General features: G+C 42.6%; 1 protein-coding gene across 3 annotated transcripts in view; it reads left to right on the top strand.

The window, feature by feature from the left end:
- LOC106604902 (storkhead-box protein 2-like) overlaps nt 1-19,702 on the top strand; it is a 105,166-nt gene that overhangs the window by 30,832 nt on the left and 54,632 nt on the right. The window contains exons 1-2 of one of the 3 annotated variants that reach the window (XM_045718272.1): nt 30-435; nt 7,575-7,727. The exons of 1 other annotated variant lie outside the window; for it this stretch is intronic. In XM_045718272.1, the coding sequence (XP_045574228.1) occupies nt 7,595-7,727 (133 nt within the window). In that variant the 5' untranslated portion in view covers nt 30-435; nt 7,575-7,594. Of the gene's footprint in view, nt 1-29; nt 436-7,574; nt 7,728-19,702 lie in introns of those variants that run through there. One more of the 3 variants, XM_045718270.1, reaches the window with a different exon arrangement.

The following is a 19,702-nucleotide window of genomic DNA, read 5'->3' on the forward strand; positions in this document are numbered from 1 at the left end:
TTTTTTGACTTTACTGTAATCTATTTAACTTGCTTTGGCAATGTAAACATATGTTTCCCATGCCAATAAAGCCCCATAAATTGAATAGAGAGCGCCATAAAGAGGGGGAGGGATAAAAAGCTTGCAGAACAGGCATTGGGTGCAACTCAGAATCCGTTGCCATAACAACACTTTCGGCAGACCGCCGACAAGCTTGTCTGTCAGTGGACATTAACGGGAAGGAACGAGATGGAGGGAGGGAGCAGAGAGAGAGGGGTAAAAAACAGTGCATACTGAAGCACGGTGTGATTGGTCACACCCCCTTGTTTTTGCGTGGAGTGGAGCATGCTGGGTAAGGCCCTTGAGTGAATGCTCATTTGTCTGGGGGCTGCAGTTCAAAGAGCCGTCTTTGGATCTGCTTGGATTAAAGCGGAGGAGTCAACACAATCAGCTAAGGTACTACCCATCTCATTCTTCTATCTCTCTGATGCTGTCTCACCCTCTCCCTTTTTTCCTGCTCTAGATAAGTGTGTGTAAATGCTGTAGATAGTGTTGTGTAGCTTTGCCGGAATGAATCACAAAATAAGGGAGTGGGGTTAAGCAGAAGGTGCACGGACAAAGGACACTGCCTCACTGGCTAGCTGTGTGAATTGTTTGCTACCGCTGCAGCAGGCGGGCATGAGAGAGAGATAGAGAATTCATCCTGTCCTCTGTCTCTCCCATAGGAAAGCGTCAGTGTTAATGGAGGGAAGAACCGCTCTGGCGCTAACCAGCTGTCATCTAACATAGGGTTTCACATATTCGGTCCTGGTGGCCTAGCAAAACGTGCACCCAGGGGGGACCCAGGACCAAATTTGGGAAACCCTGATCTAACATATTCACTATCTAATACCTCTGACCCAATACTGTAGTAATAATAACTGCTATTCTTTATTTTAACAATATTCTGTCCTTACAGTGGTGGAAAACAACCAATCTTTCAGACAGTTCAAGACTAAAATGCTTAAAGACTAAAATGTGATTAATTATTTAATTAAGGAAGTCAGATCTAAGATTATTCTATAGTGACAGAGTGCGAATTACAGTGGGCTCAGGGTATGAGACGAGCCCCCCCCTCCCCAAATGCAACGTAGTCAAACTTTTGGCGGGGTTTCTTAATAAGCAAATTTAAAAATTCTCGAATTTGTTTAAAATGCAGTTTGTACTGCTACAGTGGTACATATTAAAATAAAAGCTTATTCCAAATTAAACAAACCTCTGTCATGATTTAAACAATTTTTTCACTCATACATTTATCTCGGGACAGTCCTGTATCTCAGACCCTTTTCAGGTGTCCCAACTTATCTTAAAACCTGTTGGGGCTAGGGGGCAGTATTTGCACAGCTGGATAAAAACGTACCCGATTTAAACTGGTTACTACTCTTGCCCAGAAACGGGAATATGCATATAGTTAGTAGATTTGGATAGAAAACACTCTAAAGTTTCTAAAACTGTTTGAATTGTGTCTGTGAGTATAACAGAACTCATATGGCAGGCCAAAACCTGAGAAGATTCCATACCACATCTCTGCTGTAACGTGACATTTTCTAAGGCTTCCATTGGCTCTCAGAAGGCACCAGAAAGTGTAATGGGGTGTCTGCAGTCTCTGGGCTAAGTACAGCAGCTCTGTTTGTGAGTGGTCAGGCTGGGAACAGTAACACTGGAGATGCGCGTTCATGAGAATTTTCTATTTTCTTCTTTCAGCCTTTGAATGAATACAACGTCGCCCGGTTGGAATATTATCGCTATTTTACGAATAAAATAGCATAAAAATTGATTTTAAACAGCGTTTGACATGCTTCGAAGTACGGTAATGGAATATTCTGAATTTTTTGGTCACGAAATGCGCTCGCGCATCACCGTTCGGATACTGACCTGAACGCACGAACAAAACGGAGGTATTTGAATATAACTATGGATTATTTGGAACCAAAACAACATTTGTTGTTGAAGTAGAAGTCCTGGGAGTGCATTCTGACGAAGAACAGCAAAGGTAATCGAATTTTTCTTATAGTAAATCTGAGTTTGGTGACGGCCAAACTTGGTGGGTGTCAAATGAGCTAGCCGTATTTTAAAATCTGACACCGCGATTGCATAAAGGAGTTCTGTATCTATAATTCTTAAAATAATTGTTATGTATTTTGTGAACGTTTATCGTGAGTAATTTAGTAAATTCACCGGAAGTTTGCGGTGGGTATGCTAGTTCTGAACATCACATGCTAATGTAAAAAGCTGGTTTTTGATATAAATATGAACTTGATTGAACAAAACATGCATGTATTGTATAACATAATGTCCTAGGAGTGTCATCTGATGAAGATCATCAAAGGTTAGTGCTGCATTTAGCTGTGGTTTTGGTTTTTGTGACATATATGCTTGCTTTGAAAATGGCTGTGTGATTATTTTTGGCAGGGTACTCTCCTGACATAATCTAATGTTTTGCTTTCGCTGTAAAGCCTTTTTGAAATCGGACAATGTGGTTAGATTAACGAGAGTCTTGTCTTTAAAATGGTGTAAAATAGTCATATGTTTGAGAAATTGAAGTTATAGCATTTTTGAGGTATTTGTATTTCGCGCCAACGTCCCACCTCGTAAACGTCCCACCTTGCCCAGGGAGGTTAATGCAAAAAAGGTCATTGTGTCAGAGCGCATCAATTAATTAAGGCTACAGGAGTGTAGACCCAATGACATTCGCCGAATGTCATTACACTTTTTGATGTTTCGATTCATCAAATGGATGCTGGAATTTTTTGGGAGTAGACGAACATGCACAGGAGCCTACTTTTTGAAGTAATTTGTTCATGCCAAATGAAAAGGTTATACATTTTTTACCATTAAATGACATCTCCACTATTAGGCCCATAAAGAAATTATTACTTATGAGGTCCAGTGAAAAACACAGACCTTCCGAATGTCATGGTATAATTCGCACTGCATAGTGACAGCTTGCGAGATAATGCTTGGTCCAGTGACAGTACCTCTTTTAGCAGCACGTGTCCTGCGCTGGACAGGATCTTTGATCGTTAGACTGTTCTGATGAAAACTTTGCTGTTTGCATCGCCGAGCAGTATCCAAGTAAGTATTAAATCCAATTGTTTGATGCTATCACCACTCGTCCAAATCAAAACCAAACATGGATGTCAATGTTTGGTTTGATGCTACCACCACCCCTCCAAATCAAAACCAAACATGGATGTCAATGTTTGCACACACATGCTCTGTTCTGCTTCCTGTCTGCAGCAGCATGTTTCCCAATCGACCCTTAGATTAACACCGCCACAGAATTCTGGGCAACCAATCACAGCACTCCATTGGGTAGCAACTGTCGTCGAGTCCGACACTGAGGACAAACTCACGTTTTAAAGCTGCAATATGTAACTTTTTGGGCGACCCGACAAAATTGTGTGTTATAGATCTGTCATTCTCATTGAAAGCAAATCTAAGAAGCGGTAGATCTGTTCTATGTGTGCTATTTCTATGCTTCCCGTATTTATTTATTTTTACTTTCGGTTTTGTACACCAGCTTCAAACAGTTGAAAATACAATGTTTTTTATTCTCTACACTATAATTGCTTGTTTTATCACAAACTGAAATTAGCCAAACTATTAGTATTTTTGCAACAAGAAAATGGTGGAGCAATTTCTGCATAGTGCATCATTAAATTGCATGAGGGCTATGTCAAAAACAGAGTTTTCTTAAAAAAACAAAATGTTTAAATGGCTAAATAATTTAACAGTGTGCCAGGAGAACTTACTCCTGTGATTCCTGAAATTATACTATTGTTACATTTGTATTTGTATTTATTATGGATCCCCATTAGCTGCTGTCAAAGCAGCAGTTACTTTTCCTGGGGTCCAACAAAATTAAGGCAGTTTATACAATTTTAAAAACATTACAATACATTCACAGATTTCACAACACACTGTGTGCCCTCAGGCCTGTACTCCACCACTACCACATATCTGCAGTACTAAAACATGGCTCTATGAAGTATTCTGTGCCTCCCATAGTCTGTTCTAGACTTAGGGACTATGAAGAGACATCTTGTGGCATGTCTTGTGGGGTATGCATGGGTGTCCAAGCTGTGTGCCTGTAGTTTAGACAGACAGCTCGGTGCATTTAACATGTCAATACCTCTCATAAATAAAAGTAGTGATGAAGTCAATCTCTCCTCCACTTTCAGCCAGGAGAGATTGACATGCATATTATTAATATAAGCTCTCTGTGTACATCCATGGGCCAGCTGTGCTGCCCTGTTCTGAGCCAATTGCAATTTTCCTAAGTCCTTTTTTGTGGCACCTGAACACATGACTGAACAGTTGTCCAAATGCGACAAAACTAGGGCCTGTAGGACCTGCCTTGTTGATAGTGTTGTTAAGAAGGCAGAGCATCACTTTATTATAGACAGACTTCTCCCCATCTTAGCTACTCCTGCATCAATATGTTTTGAGCATGACAGTGTACAACCTAGTGTTACTCCAAGCAATTTAGTCATCTCAACTTGCTCAATTTCCACATGATTTATTACAAGATTTAGTTGAGTTTTAGGGTTTAGTGAGTGTTTTGTTCCAAATACAATGGTTTTAGTTTTAGAAATATTTAGGGTTAACTTATTCCTTTGGCACCCACTCTGAAACTTACTGCAGCTCTTTGTTGAGTGTTGCAGTCATTTCAGTTGCTGTAGTAGCTGACGTGTATAGTGTTGCATCATCCGCTAGCATAGACACTCTGGCTTTACTCAAAGTCAGTGGCATGTTGTTAGTAAAAATTGAAAAAGCAAGGGGCCTAAACAGCTACCCTGGGGAATTCCTGATTCTAACTGGATTATATTTGAGAGGCTTCCATGAAAGAACACCCTCTGTGTTCTGTTAGACAAGTAACTCTTAACCTGTTAGGGCTAGGGGGCAGTGTTGACACGGCTGGATAAAAAACATACCCGATTTAATCTGGTTACTACTCCTGCCCAGTAACTAGAATATGCATATGGCTTTGGCTTTGGATAGAAAACACTCCAAAGTTTCTAAAACTGTTTGAATGGTGTCTGTGAGTATAACAGAACTCAAATGGCAGGTCAAAACCTGAGAAGATTCTGTACAGGAAGTACCCTGTCTGACCATTTCTGGAACTTCTTTGCCATCTCTATCAATTACAAAGGATCTCTGCTATAACGTGACACTTTCTACAGCTCACATGGTCTCTCAGAAGGCGGCAAAAAGCTGAATCGTGGCTTTGCAGGCTCTGGCTGAAACAAAGTAGCGCGTTTGGGTAGTGGCTGGTTACAGTTCTGTGAGACTCAGGCTCGTGCCCGTGTCGACCGAAAGCTTTCTTTTCCTTTGTCTGTTTACCTAAAAGGAGATTCCCGGTCGGAATATTATCGCTTTTTTACGAGAAAAATGGCATAAAAATGGATTTTAAACAGCGGTTGACATGCTTCAAAGTACGGTAATGGAATATTTAGATTTTTTTGTCACGATTTTTGCGCCATGCGGCGACCCTTATTTACCCTTTCGGATAGTGTCTGGAACGCACGAACAAAACGCCGCTATTCGGATATAACGATGGATTATTTGGGACCAAACCAACATTTGTTATTGAAGTAGAAGTCCTGGGAGTGCATTCTGACGAAGACAACAAAGGTAAGAACATTTTTGTTATAGTAAATCTGATTTTGGTGAAGGCTAAACTTGCCGGGTGTCTAAATAGCGAACCCACAACCTTCTGGTCTGCAGACATGTGCGCTATCAAAATTCCCACGTTGACGTCAAGTGATTATCCTCTTGAGGATACCCTAGGATAGGGGGGCGCCACAGCGCATTTTGAAAAAAAATCGTTCCCATTTTCAACGGCCTACTAATCAAACTCAGAAGATAGGGCATGCATATACTTATTATATATGGATAGAAAACACTCTAAAGTTTCTAAAACTGTTTGAATGGTGTCTGTGAGTATAACAGAACTCATTTGGCAGGCAAAACCCTGAGACATTTTCTGACAGGAAGTGGATACCTGATGTGTTGTATTGAGTTTAAACCTATCCCATTGAAAAACACAGGGGTTTAGGAATATTTTGGCACTTCCTATTGCTTCCACTAGATGTCGCCAGTCCTTTCACAGTGGTTTGAGCCTTATAGAGTCAAAACTCAGTGAATGACAGGAGTTTGAAATTGGTCACAGGGGATGGGCCATCACCATTATGACGCCGGCGGCCATGTCTGCCCCCACCTTTGGAAACGGTTTTAAAGGCAATGAAATCATCCCCCTCGAATCTTATTGGCTCTCTTGGTGTTAGAGGCCCTGAACATTTATTTTATACAACGTTTGACATGTTTGAACGAACCTACATGCGCGAGGATTGCTTTCAGTATGAAGTGCAGAGCTGCGTTTGGAGAGAGCCATAGGACGCGCTACCAACATCAGGCTAATGGAACGTGAAGTATGGCCTTTTTGACCGAAAATACATCTGTTGTGGACCTGGGATGCTTTCTGATGAAGACAACTAAAGGTAGGCGATTATTGACAATATTATTGAAGATGAGATGGTTCATACATTTGCGTCCAAGATGGCGCCGAGCACTGTATATTAGCTGATTTTCTGAGTATCGCATCTCCTTTTATCGCAAAGTGTGATTACCCAGTAAAGTTAATTTAAAATCTGGTATGACGGGTGTTCTCAAGAGATATTCATCTATAAATGTTAGATTGACAATATACATTTAAAAAATCGTTATAGTATAGCAATTTATTGAAACGTAGCATTGTTTACCGGGACGCTTTTGAGGGGAAATTAGGTAGTCAACGTCAGACAGAGATGTAAAATGCTGTTTTTATATATAAATATGACCTTTATTGAACAAAAGAATGCATGCATTGTATAACATGATGTCCTAGGGGTGCCATCTGATGAAGTTTGTAAAAGGTTAGTGCTACATTTAGCTGTTTATTGATAATATGTGATGGAAGTGGTTGGTCGGAAAATGGCTATGAAGCTGCTTTTTACGATGGACTCATCTAATATAATCTAATGATTTGCTTTTCCTGTAAAACCTTTTTGAAATCGGACGACGTGGGTCGATTCAGGAGAGGTGTATCTATAAAAAAAAAAAAAAAATATTTTTTATTTTTAAAAAAAATTATGATAATTTTTTAATGCTAATTGGCGATATGATTTTTCGCTGGATTTTGATCCCGCTAACGGGATCAGATGCTCAAGAGGTTAAAGGACAAAGAACAGTTTCTAAAACTGCATATCTGGTCTGTCCAAGAAGTGAGGGTAAACGGTAGACATGTTCTCTGCTATCCACTTAATTCATATTTGGGTATAGGGGAGGGTCACATGCTGTTTTTCATGCATTCAGGGAATGTAAATATATATTTTGCTTGGAGGAAGGGCCATCCATTTTCATATCAGATGTCCTATTTTCTCCAAGTCACCCTTTTTATTAATAACGTTCACTCACTAACTGTAAAGCAATTTGTGACAACTACTGATTCAGAAAGGGCTTTATAAAATGTGATTGATTGTCTGACCTCTGTGTTTTCTTCCCTCCTTAATCAGGTGATGTATCTCCCATCAGCATGTCGCCCATCAGCCAGTCACAGTTCATCCCTCTGGGGGAGATGCTGTGCCTGGCCATCTCAGCTATGAACTCAGCCCGCAAGCCTGTCACCCAGGAGGCCCTGACAGAACACCTGGCAACATGTTTCCCAGGTAACATCAACAATACAACTTTATTGTTCACATGTTACAGTAGGGACGTGCATCTTTCCCTTTCAAGACGATTTGATACGTTTCTAGATTAGGGCTGACCCCATTTAGTCGACATGTCGATTGTTTGGTCAATAGGCTGTTGGTCAACAAAGATTTATTTTGTCGACCGGTCGCAAATAGATTTATTTTCATGCTGCACAAGACAACTGTCTGATATGCGTCTGTCTCAGTGGACTAATCCATTGCGAAGGACACGGGGATGGCACAGTCCATTACTCTAAGACATGTGCAACTAAAATTGTAAATGGTTATATTATGTAAGGATAATGGTGAAACATAAATCATCCACATACAGTATATCTACAGAAATAAGACGGATCCTGCATCTGTTGCTAGTTTGAGTATTTGCTTAACTTCTATGGGCTAGGTGGGACGCAGGCGTCCCCCCCGTGGTGCACTCCATCAACAGCAGGTGCATTTCAAGAGCGGCAAATTTGAATCCAAATAAATGTCAAAATTCAAATTTTTCAAACATACAACTATTTTACACCCTTTGAAAGATAAACATCTCCTTAATCTAACCACGTTTTACGATTTCAAAAAGGTTTTACGGCGAAAGCATAAATTTAGAGTATGTTAGGACAGTACATTTACAAGAGTTGTGTGTAATGTTTTGTCAATTCAAAGACAGGGTCACCAAAACCATAAAACCAGCTAAAATGATGCACTAACCTTTTACAATCTCCATCAGATGACACTCCTAGGACATTATGTTAGACAATGCATGCATTTTTAGTTCTATCAAGTTCATATTTATATCCAAAAACAGAGTTTTACTATGGCATTGATGTTGAGGAAATCGTTTCCCTCCAATAACCGGCAGTCAAGTCAGCATCACAAATTAAATAATTAAAATTAGAAAACATTGGTAAAATATTATATTGTCATTCAAAGAATTATAGATTTACATCTCTTGAACGCAACCGGATTGCCAGATTTAAAAATAACCTTACTGGGAAATCACACTTTGCAATAATCTGAGCACTGCGCCCAGAAAAATACGCTTTGCGATACAGACTAACCGCCATGTTGGAGAGATCTAAAATCGAAAATACTATGTAAATAATCCATTACCTTTGATTCTCTTCATCAGATGTCACTTCCAGGTATCACAGGTCCATAACCTGTTAGGGCTAGGGGGCAGTATTGACACGGCTGGATAAAAAACATACCCGATTTAATCTGGTTACCACTCCTACCCAGTAACTAGAATATGCATATACTTATTACATATGGATAGAAAACACCCTAAATTTTCTAAAACTGTTTGAATGGTGTCTGTGAGTATAACAGAACTCAAATGGCAGGTCAAAACCTGAGAGATTCCTTTACAGGAAGTGGCCTGTCTGACCATTTCTTGAACTTCTTTTCCATCTCTATCATTTACTAAGGATCTCTGCTCTAACGTGACACTTCCCACGTCGTCCATAGGCGCTCAGAGCCCGGGAAAAAACAGAATGTCGTCATTCCAGCCCCAGGCTGAAACACATTATCGCCTTTCTCAAGTGGCCGATCAAGGGACACTGGGCTTATGCGCGTGACCCCGACCGCCCCCGCCTTTGTGATTTTTTCCTCTGTTTGCCGAAAAGGAGATTCCCTGTCGGAATATTATCGCTTTTCTACGAGAAAAATGGCGTAAAAATTGATTTTAAACAGCGGTTGACATGCTTCGAAGTACGGTAATGGAATATTTAGAATTTTATTGTCACGAATTGCGCCATGCGCGCGACACTTCTTTACCATTTCGGATAGTGTCTGGAACGCACGAACAAAACGCCGCTATTCGGATATAACGATGGATTATTTTGGACCAAACCAACATTTGTTATTGAAGTAGACGTCCTGGGAGTGCATTCTGACGAAGACAACAAAAGGTAATCAAACTTTTATAATAGTAAATATGATTATGGTGAGTGCTAAACTTGCCGGGTGTCTAAATAGCGAGCCCGTGATGCCTGGGCTATGTACTTAGAATATTGCAAAATGTGCTTTCACCAAAAAGCTATTTTAAAATCGGACATATCGAGTGCATAGAGGAGTAATGTATCTATAATTCTTAAAATAATTGTTATGCTTTTTGTGAACGTTTATCGTGAGTAATTTAGTAAAATGTAAGTGAATTCCCCGGAAGTTTGCGGGGGGTATGCTAGTTCTGAACGTCACATGCTAATGTAAAAAGCTGGTTTTTGATATAAATATGAACTTGATTGAACAAAACATGCATGTATTGTATAACATAATGTCCTAGGGTTGTCATCTGATGAAGATCATCAAAGGTGAGTGCTGCATTTAGCTGTCTTCTGGGTTTTGGTGACATTATATGCTGGCTTGAAAAATGGGTGTCTGATTATTTCTGGCTTGGTACTCTGCTGACATAATCTAATGTTTTGCTTTCGTTGTAAAGCCTTTTTGAAATCGGACAGTGTGGTTAGATTAACGAGAGTCTTGTCTTTAAATAGCTTTAAAATAGTCATATGTTTGAGAAATTGAAGTAATAGGATTTTTAAGATTTTGAAAATTCTCTCTCTCTCTCTCTCTCTCTCTCTCTCTCTCTCTCTCTCTCTCTCTCTCTCTCTCTCTCTCTCTCTCTCTCTCTCTCTCTCTCTCTCTCTCTCGTGTGTTTGGTGCGGAGGACTCTGTCCTAACTAACTTTCTAGACTCTTTTCTTGATCTTTTTCTTACATTTTATTTTCTATGGTGTACGGTTAATGCAATATTTGTTTTAGCGGTATCCACCGTTTTTTTTTCAGAGTTAGGGTGGAAGAGGACAGAATAAGTTTTCTGGGGTTTGCAAGGTGTGGTATGCGCGATGGCTTCTCAGCCTAGCGCGGAGGAGACGCTGTCGATACGGCATGGATTCAGGTGTGTTCCTGAGAATGGAGTTAAGGTGGAGGAGGTTCTGCTCGCGGTCGGCGAACAGGTAGGAGCTGAATTTATACATTCTGCTTCTAGAATGAACAAAGCGGTGGTGGTGTTCATGAAAAGTGAAAATTTGGTTGGTAGGCTAATTGCTAGCGGAATATTTGTAAGGGATGTGTTGGTGCCAGTTTTACCTCTTTCTACCCCTTCGACAAGAGTAGTTGTTGCAAATTAACCTCCAGTTATTACGGACGATCAAATCAGGAAAGAGCTGAGTCGTTTTGGTAAGTTTGCTAGCGGGTTTCGTGTACTGTCGGCAGGTTTTCAGGCAGCTGCTGTTAAGCACGTTGTTTCGTTCTGGAGGCAAGTGTTTATGTTTCTGAACAACAATGAACAACAGCTGATTGTGCATTTTAAAGTGAGGCATGGGGAGGGGCTCTATGCAGGGTTTGCCAGCACAGACAGTCTACGGTGTTTTGAGTGTGGGGATTTGGGGCATAAGAGCTTTGCGTGCCCACATAAAGGCCGTAGACAAAGTGAGGGTACAAACGCCGGTGGGGGAAATCAAGGTCAAAGTGCAGGGGGTAATGAGATGCAGACAGCAGAGGCTGGGATGGTGGGGTAGCTGAGGCTGGGTCTAGTAAGGCTAGAGATGGTGGAGTAGCGGAGGCCGGGTCTAGTCAGGCTAGAGATGGTGGGGTAGTGGAGGCTGGGTCTAGTCAGGCTAGAGATGGTGGGGTAGCTGAGGCTGGGTCTAGTCAGGCTAGAGATGGTGGTGTAGCGGAGGCCGGGTCTAGTCAGGCTAGAGATGGTGGGGTAGTGGAGGCTGAGCCTAGTCAGGCTAGAGATGGTGGGGTAGCTGAGGCTGGGCTTAGCTATGATATGGAGGGTGGTGTAAATGATGCTGGGCCTATTCATGCTATGGAGGGTGGTGTAGAGGATGCTAGGTCTAGTCAGGTTATGATAGTGGATGAGGAGAGTACAGTGGGGAAGTGTAAGAGACTAGGGGGGAGGAGGAGGGTGCCAAGTGGAAAAGGAAAAAGGGTGTGGTTAAAGGCACAATGGAAACTTTGCCTGTTGCTGTGGGGGATGCCCTGACCAGAGAGGAAGGGCAGGTGGTCAGGGTGGGAGATAGAGTTGAGGAGGAAAGTGAGTCTGAGGAAGAGGATGAGGAGATATTTTTTTCAGACTCCTCTTCAATAGGCTCGGAGCTGACAGCCAGTCAAGCAGAGGGGTCTAAGTACACATTGAGAGAACTGACAAGGTTCCTGAATGAGACAAAGGGGAAAAAAGTTAATCTTTAGGATTTTTTCCCTGATTCAAAAAAGTTTGTACGATCAGTACAACATGCTATGAAAAATGAGGGGCATGGTGTCCTCTCACCTAGGAAACGGTTTAGGTTGAGGAAGTGGGTCACAACAGTGCATAAGGGTTTACATTCGGACACTGTTTAGATGTATACTTTCTTTCTGACACTGGGGTTTTTGAGCTTTGCTATTGGTCTTTTTTCTCTGCTGGCTTTTCTCCCACTTCTTATGGAGACTCTACGGGTAGGCTCGCTCAATATAAATGGCGCCAGAGATGCGGGAAAGAGGAGTGTGTTGGGTGAATATGTAAAACAAAAAAAAGTACAGGTGTTGTTTCTGCAGGAGACACATAGTGATGTGTTGAATGAAGTCGATTGGGGGCTCTGGTGGAAAGGGGCAAGTGTGTTGAGCCATGGGACAAATCTTAGTGCAGGAGTGGCAGTACTTTTTGCACCGGGTCTGTCTGTAAAAATTTTCTCCTCAAAGGAGGTGTGTAGGGGTAGGCTCCTTGTTGTTAAAGCAGAAATTAACAACATGGGCTTTGTCTTTATAAATGTGTATGCGCCTAACACAGGGAGAGAAAGAGGGGTTCTATTTGGGAGTCTTAGACAGGAACTCTCACAGGTAGCGCCAGAGGAGACACTGGTGGTTGGAGGGGACTGGAACTGCACAATGTATTTTACAAAAGACAGAAATGGGGAAGAGCCTCATTCAGTGTCAGTGGGAGTGTTAAGGGACATCATTAATCAGTTCGACCTAGTGGATGTTTGGAGAACTAAACATCCAACCACAAGACAGTATACATGGGTGAAGGTTTTGGGGGCTAGGGTGAGTGCAGCCCGACTTGATCGGTTTTATATGTCTAGGAATCGGAGCAATAGGCTGTTGGGCGCTACCATTCTCCCGGTGGGGTTTTCCGATCATCACATAACCATGGCTCGGCTGTCTATCTCACCAGGGCCCCGGCAGGCATCCTATTGGAAATTCAATGTAAAGCTCTTACAAGATGCCACTTTTTGCGCAAGTTTCCAGACCTTCTGGGAAAGGTGGAGGCAGCGAATAGAGGAGTATGAGTCTCTGAGCCAATGGTGGGATGTGGGGAAAGTCCAAATTCGGCTTTTCTGTCAACAGTACACAGCTCTCTCATCCTCAGAGGCTAGGAGAGTTTTGGGGGATCTAGAGAGGTGTATTAGTGAGATGGAGGTAAAGATGGTGGGGCAAGGCAATGTAGGCCTCCAGGCTAATTTAGCTGAATTACGCAGGGACCTGGGCAGTTTTTTCCAGGTTAAAGCAAAGGGAGCACTTGTAAGAGCTAGATTCTCCATGCTCAAGGAGATGGATGCTCCCAGCTCCTTCTTCTTTGGTTTGGAAAGACAGAGCAGTGAAGCCAAAGGTATGCATTGTCTACGGCTGTCTGATGGGCGGGTGACCTCTGTGGTGGGTGAGATGCGGGAGCGGACTGTGGAGTTTTATACTGAGTTGTATAGGGCAGAAGAGTGTGATCCTTTGTGTGCTCAGGTCTTGTTCACAGGACTCCCTAAACTCTCTCTGGCACAGAGGGATGATATGGACATTCCTCTGTTGTCCCATGAGCTGGCAGAGGCCGTAACCCAGATGTCCCCCGGTCGTGCACCAGGGGTTGATGGACTCCCAGTGGAGTTTTATAAAAAATTCTGGGGAATAATTGGACAGGACTTCTTTTGCGTGTTGCGAGAATGCGTCGGGGTAGGAGAGTTGCCGATGAGCTGCCGTCGGGCGGCTCTGACTCTCCTGCCCAAAAAAGGGGATTTGTGTGAACTTAAGAACTGGAGGCCTGTGGCATTGCTCTGTGCGGACTACAAGATATTTGCCAAGGTCCTCTCTAACAGACTGAAGTCTCACTTGGACTCGATAGTACATAAGGACCAAACATATTATGTACCGGGACGCTAAATCACGGACAACCTGTTCTTAATTAGGGACATGTTGGACTTGTCGAGAGGTTGCAATGTGAACTTTGGACTGGTCTCTTTAGATCAAGAGAAGGCTTTTGACAGAGTGGACCATGAGTATCTGTTTAATGTGATGTCTGTGTTTGGGTTTGGGAGGAGTTTTTTGACCTGTGTGAAGCTGTTGTATGCTGGGGCGTCATGCATGGTCAAGGTGGGAGGGGGGCTCAGTAGGCCAGTCTGGGTGAGACGGGATGCCCTCTTAGCCTGTTAGGGCTAGGGGGCAGTATTGACACGGCTGGATAAAAAAACATACCCAATTTAATCTGGTTACCACTCCTACCCAGTAACTAGAATATGCATATACTTATTACATATGGATAGAAAACACCCTAAATTTTCTAAAACTGTTTGAATGGTGTCTGTGAGTATAACAGAACTCATTTGGCAGGCAAAACCCTGAGATATTTTCTGACAGGAAGTGGATACCTGATGTGTTGTATTGCCTTTAAACCTATCCCATTGAAAAACACGGGGGCTGAGGAATATTTTGGCACTTCCTATTGCTTCCACTAGATGTCACCAGCCTTTACAAAGTGTTTTGAGTCTTCTGGAGGGAGATCTGACCGAACAAGAGCCATGGAACGATGATGTCCCATTAGACACCTGGCGCGCGAGTTCATGTTGGGTACCCTCGTTCCAATACGTTATAAAAGAGTATGCATTTGTCCACCTTGAATATTATTCATGTTCTGGTTAAAAAAGGCCCTAATGATTTATGCTATACAACGTTTGACATGTTTGAACGAACGTAAATATATTTTTTTCCCCTCGTTCATGACGAGAAGTCCGGCTGGCTTAGATCATGTGCTAACAAGACGGAGATTTTTGGACATAAATGATGAGCTTTTTTGAACAAAACTACATTCGTTATGGACCTGTGATACCTGGAAGTGACATCTGATGAAGAGAATCAAAGGTAATGGATTATTTACATAGTATTTTCGATTTTAGATCTCCCCAACATGACGTCTAGTCTGTATCGCAACGCGTATTTTTCTGGGCGCAGTGCTCAGATTATTGCAAAGTGTGATTTCCCAGTAAGGTTATTTTTAAATCTGGCAAGTTGATTGCGTTCAAGAGATGTAAATCTATAATTCTTTAAATGACAATATAATATTTTACCAATGTTTTCTAATTTTAATTATTTAATTTGTTACGCTGACTTGACTGCCGGTTATTGGAGGGAAACGATTTCCTCAACATCAATGCCATAGTAAAACGCTGTTTTTGGATATAAATATGAACTTGATAGAACTAAAAATGCATGCATTGTCTAACATAATGTCCTAGGAGTGTCATCTGATGGAGATTGTAAAAGGTTAGTGCATCATTTTAGCTGGTTTTATGGTTTTGGTTACCCTGTCTTTGAATTGACAAAACATTACACACAACTCTTGTAAATGTACTGTCCTAACATACTCTAAATTTATGCTTTCGCCGTAAAACCTTTTTGAAATCGTAAAACGTGGTTAGATTAAGGAGATGTTTATCTTTCAAAGGGTGTAAAATAGTTGTATGTTTGAAAAATTTGAATTTTGACATTTATTTGGATTCAAATTTGCCGCTCTTGAAATGCACCTGCTGTTGATGGAGTGCACCACGGGTGGCACGCTAGCGTCCCACCTAGCCCATAGAGGTTAAACAAGGATGCCCTCTATCTGGGGAGTTATACACACTAGCCATTGAGGCTTTTTTAGGACTGCTATGCAGGAGACTGCAGGGAGTGTGCTGGACAGGCATGGAAATGGTGACAGGAATAGCAGTGTCAGCATATGCAGATGATGTCTCTGTGATGATCAGGGATGGCCAAGATATGCAGGCACTGGAGACCAGTCTGAAGGTGTATGAGGGAGCTTCATCAGCAAAGGTAAACTGGGGCAAGAGCAAAGCTCTGTTATGTGGGGCATGGGGGGATAGTGCTCCTCCTCTGCTTCCAGGGGGTTTGCAGTGGGGTTGTGAAGGGCTTAAAGTGTTGGGGGTGTACCTGGGCTCGGAGAGGTGGGTCAGGAAGAACTGGGAGGGGCTGTCACAGGCAGTGGTGTCAAGACTGGCCAGGTGGAGTTGGCTCCTGTCCCAAGTGTCATATAGAGGGAGGGTGCTGATAATTAACAACCTGGTGGCATCTTCCCTGTGGCATAAACTGGCTGTCCTCAACCCCCCCGCCGGTCTGCTCGCAGACCTGCAGTGCAAGCTGGTGGATTTCTTCTGGTCGGGCCATCACTGGCTGAGGGCGGCAGTGTTGTATATGACCATCCATGAAGGAGGACAGGGCCTGGTGGAACTGGAGAGCAGGATGGCTGCTTTCCGGCTAAAGACGGTGCAGAGACTGCTGTACCATACTGAGGTTGGCTGGAGGGAACCAGCATGCGCGTGCTGAGGAGAGCTGGAGATTTAGGGTTGGACCGGCAGCTGTTCCTCATGAAGCTGGAGAGGCTGAGTACAGCAGGTCTCTCAGACTTTTACTCTGCGGCGCTGAGGGCCTGGCAGCTGCTAAGGCCCACACGAGAAGGGGGTGTGGAGCCTGGGCTGTGGGTGGAGCCTATCTTCCACAACCCAGCCATCCCTTTGAGATCGGTCCAGTCGGCCACCCTGCAGAGGCAACTGATGGCAGGGGGTGTAAAAAGGCTGGGTGACTTGAGACTGCTGGGAGAGGAGGGGTGGAAAAGCCCGGAAGTCTTGGCACAGCAAACAGGAATAACGTCTCTTAGGCTGCTGGAGAGATTCCTGGAGGAGGTCCAGGAGGCACTGTCTGAGCCGGTAAGGGGGATGTTTGAGCAGCCAAAGGGAGAGGGGCCACCAATGTTTCCGCCACTGCAGGTGACGGCAGAGACTGGAGACTGGCAAGGGGGTCTGGAGGATTTGTTAGATTTTAACACTCCGAGCCTGGGGAGTTTGAAGGGGTGGGAGGTAAAGCCCTCTACAACCTCTGTGTTAAGGTGAGGAACATTAGGAGCCTAACAGGAGTGAACGCACATCAGTGGCAGGGGGTATGTGGGGTGGAGAGTATGGTGGGTTTTAGATGGAGGGGGCTCTACAAACCCCCAGCACCAAAGAGGGCAGGGGACCTCCAGTGGAGGGTTCTACATGGAGTCCTGGCCACTAACAGCTGGTTGGCACGGGTTGAACCGGGAGTCGGGCAGGAGTGTCCTTTCTGTGTAATGAAAGAAACTGTGATTCATGTGTTTTCTGTGTGCACCAGGTTAATGCCATTACTGTCTCTGTTGGAATGTCTGTGTGAGAGGTTGGGGGTGGTCTTTACTGTTGGGGTGTTCATAATGGGATACAGGTATTCAAGTAAGGAGAAGGAAAAATGTGTTTTGTTGAATTTTCTGTTTGCTCAGGCAAAGTTAGCTATTTGGCTAACAAGGAGGAACAGGGTCAAAGGTGGGGGGATAACAGACCCTTTACTATTGTTTAATGGGATGGTCTCTGCGCGCCTTAGGGTTGAGTTTGAGTTCTATAAAATGATAAAAAGTGTGGAGATGTTTCAGGAGATATGGTGTGTTGGGGGGGCTGTTTGTATAGCTGGGGAAGATGTTTTGGATATACGGTTGTAGAAGTGGGTATTGTCTTGAGTATTGTGATGTTGGCTTGTATCATGTGGTTGCTGGAAAGGCGAGTATGGTACATGTATGCATTACAGGATGTATTTTTGGTTTTATTTTTAAGGGGGGGGGTTGGGTGGTGAGTTTTAAATGAAATGAGAATGTTTCAGTAAAGAAAGTCAAAAAGTCAAAAAGTCTCTCTCTCTGCCTCTACGTCTCGACATCCACCTCTCAAACTCTCTCGCTCTCGAATCTCTCTCTGCCTCTACCTCTTGAGCTCTCTCTCTCGACATCCACCTCTTGAGCTCTCGACATCCACCTCTTGAGCTCTCGACATCTCTCTCTCTCTCTCTCTCTCTCGACATCCACCTCTCTCTCTCTCTCGACATCCACCTCTCTCTCTCTCTCTCTCTCGACATCCACCTCTCTCTCTCTCTCTCTCTCTCTCTCTCCCCTCGACATCTCTCTCTCTCGACATCTCTCTCTCTCTCTCTCTCTCACTCTCACACGTTGGAGTGCATGCTGGGAGTGAGTCGTGAAGCAGGAGTATATACACACCAAAACCCAATAGAGTGAAAATAATTCCAGTCGCTCTCACAATCACTCCTGCTTCACGACTCACTCCCAGCATGCACTCCAACGTGTGAGAGTGAGAGAGATGTCGAGAGAGAGAGAGAGAGAGATGTATATACATATATATATGTATATATATGTATATATATGTATATGTATATATATATATATATGTATATATATACATGTATATGTGTATATATATATATGTATATATATACATATATATACATATACATATACACATATATATGTATATATATACATATATATACATATACATATACATATACACATATATATATATACATATACATATACATATATACATAAATTGGAGGTCAAGAGGAGATTGAAATAATGGAAAAAGAAGCAACAGTTTTCAAAGTACCGAGGAGTAAGAGGAAGAATGTAAGGGGTGGTGAAGGGTCTAATTCCAAGAGGAAGGTAGAGATTGATAAATCACTTGAAGATAAACAGGTTGTAGAGATGGAGTTTTCTTCTGGGGAGGATAGCGAGAGTGAGTCATCTGATGCGTCACAACAAAATAGCGAGATAAATGGGGTGGAAGGGAGGTATGAGATTGAGAAGGTACGTCAATTTCTGAAGTTGACAAAAGGGAAGAAATATATGCAGGATTATAATGTAACAGATTTTTTTCCCTGAAAGTGAATTGTTTATTGAATCAGCAAAGTTTCTGATGTAAAAAATAACAGGGGGAGGTTTGACAAGCCCTGAAATTGCTAGACTCAAGAAAGTGGACACGAGAGTGATAAGTGATGTAAATTCTAAAGAAAATGAAAGAGTTCAGTCGCAGCTTTAACTCTGTAAAGAGATGTGGTTTCTGGGTCTTCCTCTGTATTTTTTTTTCCATCCATGAGCAGTTTTAAGATTTCTTCTTTAAACGTAAATGGGGCAAGAGACGTTAAAAAAAGAGCCATAGTGTATGAGTTAATTAGGGGAAAGGGAAGTGACGTAATTTTTCTACAAGAAACGCTAGTAATTTGGAAAAAGAAGTTGTGGCAACAGGAGTGGGGGGGACAGTGGTGTGTAGTCATAAAAACTCAAAAAGTGGGGGTGTGGCCATCTTGTTCTCAAAAGGGTTTTTGCCTTTGTCATATGAGGTTGAAGAGGTAGTTGAGGGGAGGTTATTAACCTCTTACATCTAGACGTTCCGCTAGCGGAACACCTGCTCCAATATCCAATGATAGGCGTGGCGCGAATTACAAATTCCTCAAAAATACAAAAACTTCATATTTTCAAACATATGACTATTTCACAGCATTTTAAAGACAAGACTCTCCTTTATCTAACCACACTGTCCGATTTCAAAAAGGCTTTACAGCGAAAGCAAAACATTAGATTATGTCAGCAGAGTACCCAGCCAGAAATAATCAGACACCCATTTTTCAAGCTAGCATATAATGTCACAAAAAACAAAACCACAGCTAAATGCAGCACTAACCTTTGATGATCTTCATCAGATGACACACCTAGGACATTATGTTATACAATACATGCATGTTTTGTTCAATCAAGTTCATATTTATATCAAAAAACAGCTTTTTACATTAGCATGTGACGTTCAGAACTAGCATACCCCCCGCCAACTTCCGGGGAATTTACTAACAATTTATGCG

This window comes from Salmo salar, chromosome ssa05 (genome assembly GCF_905237065.1).
Source record: "Salmo salar chromosome ssa05, Ssal_v3.1, whole genome shotgun sequence".
NCBI classification, from domain to species: domain Eukaryota; kingdom Metazoa; phylum Chordata; class Actinopteri; order Salmoniformes; family Salmonidae; genus Salmo; species Salmo salar.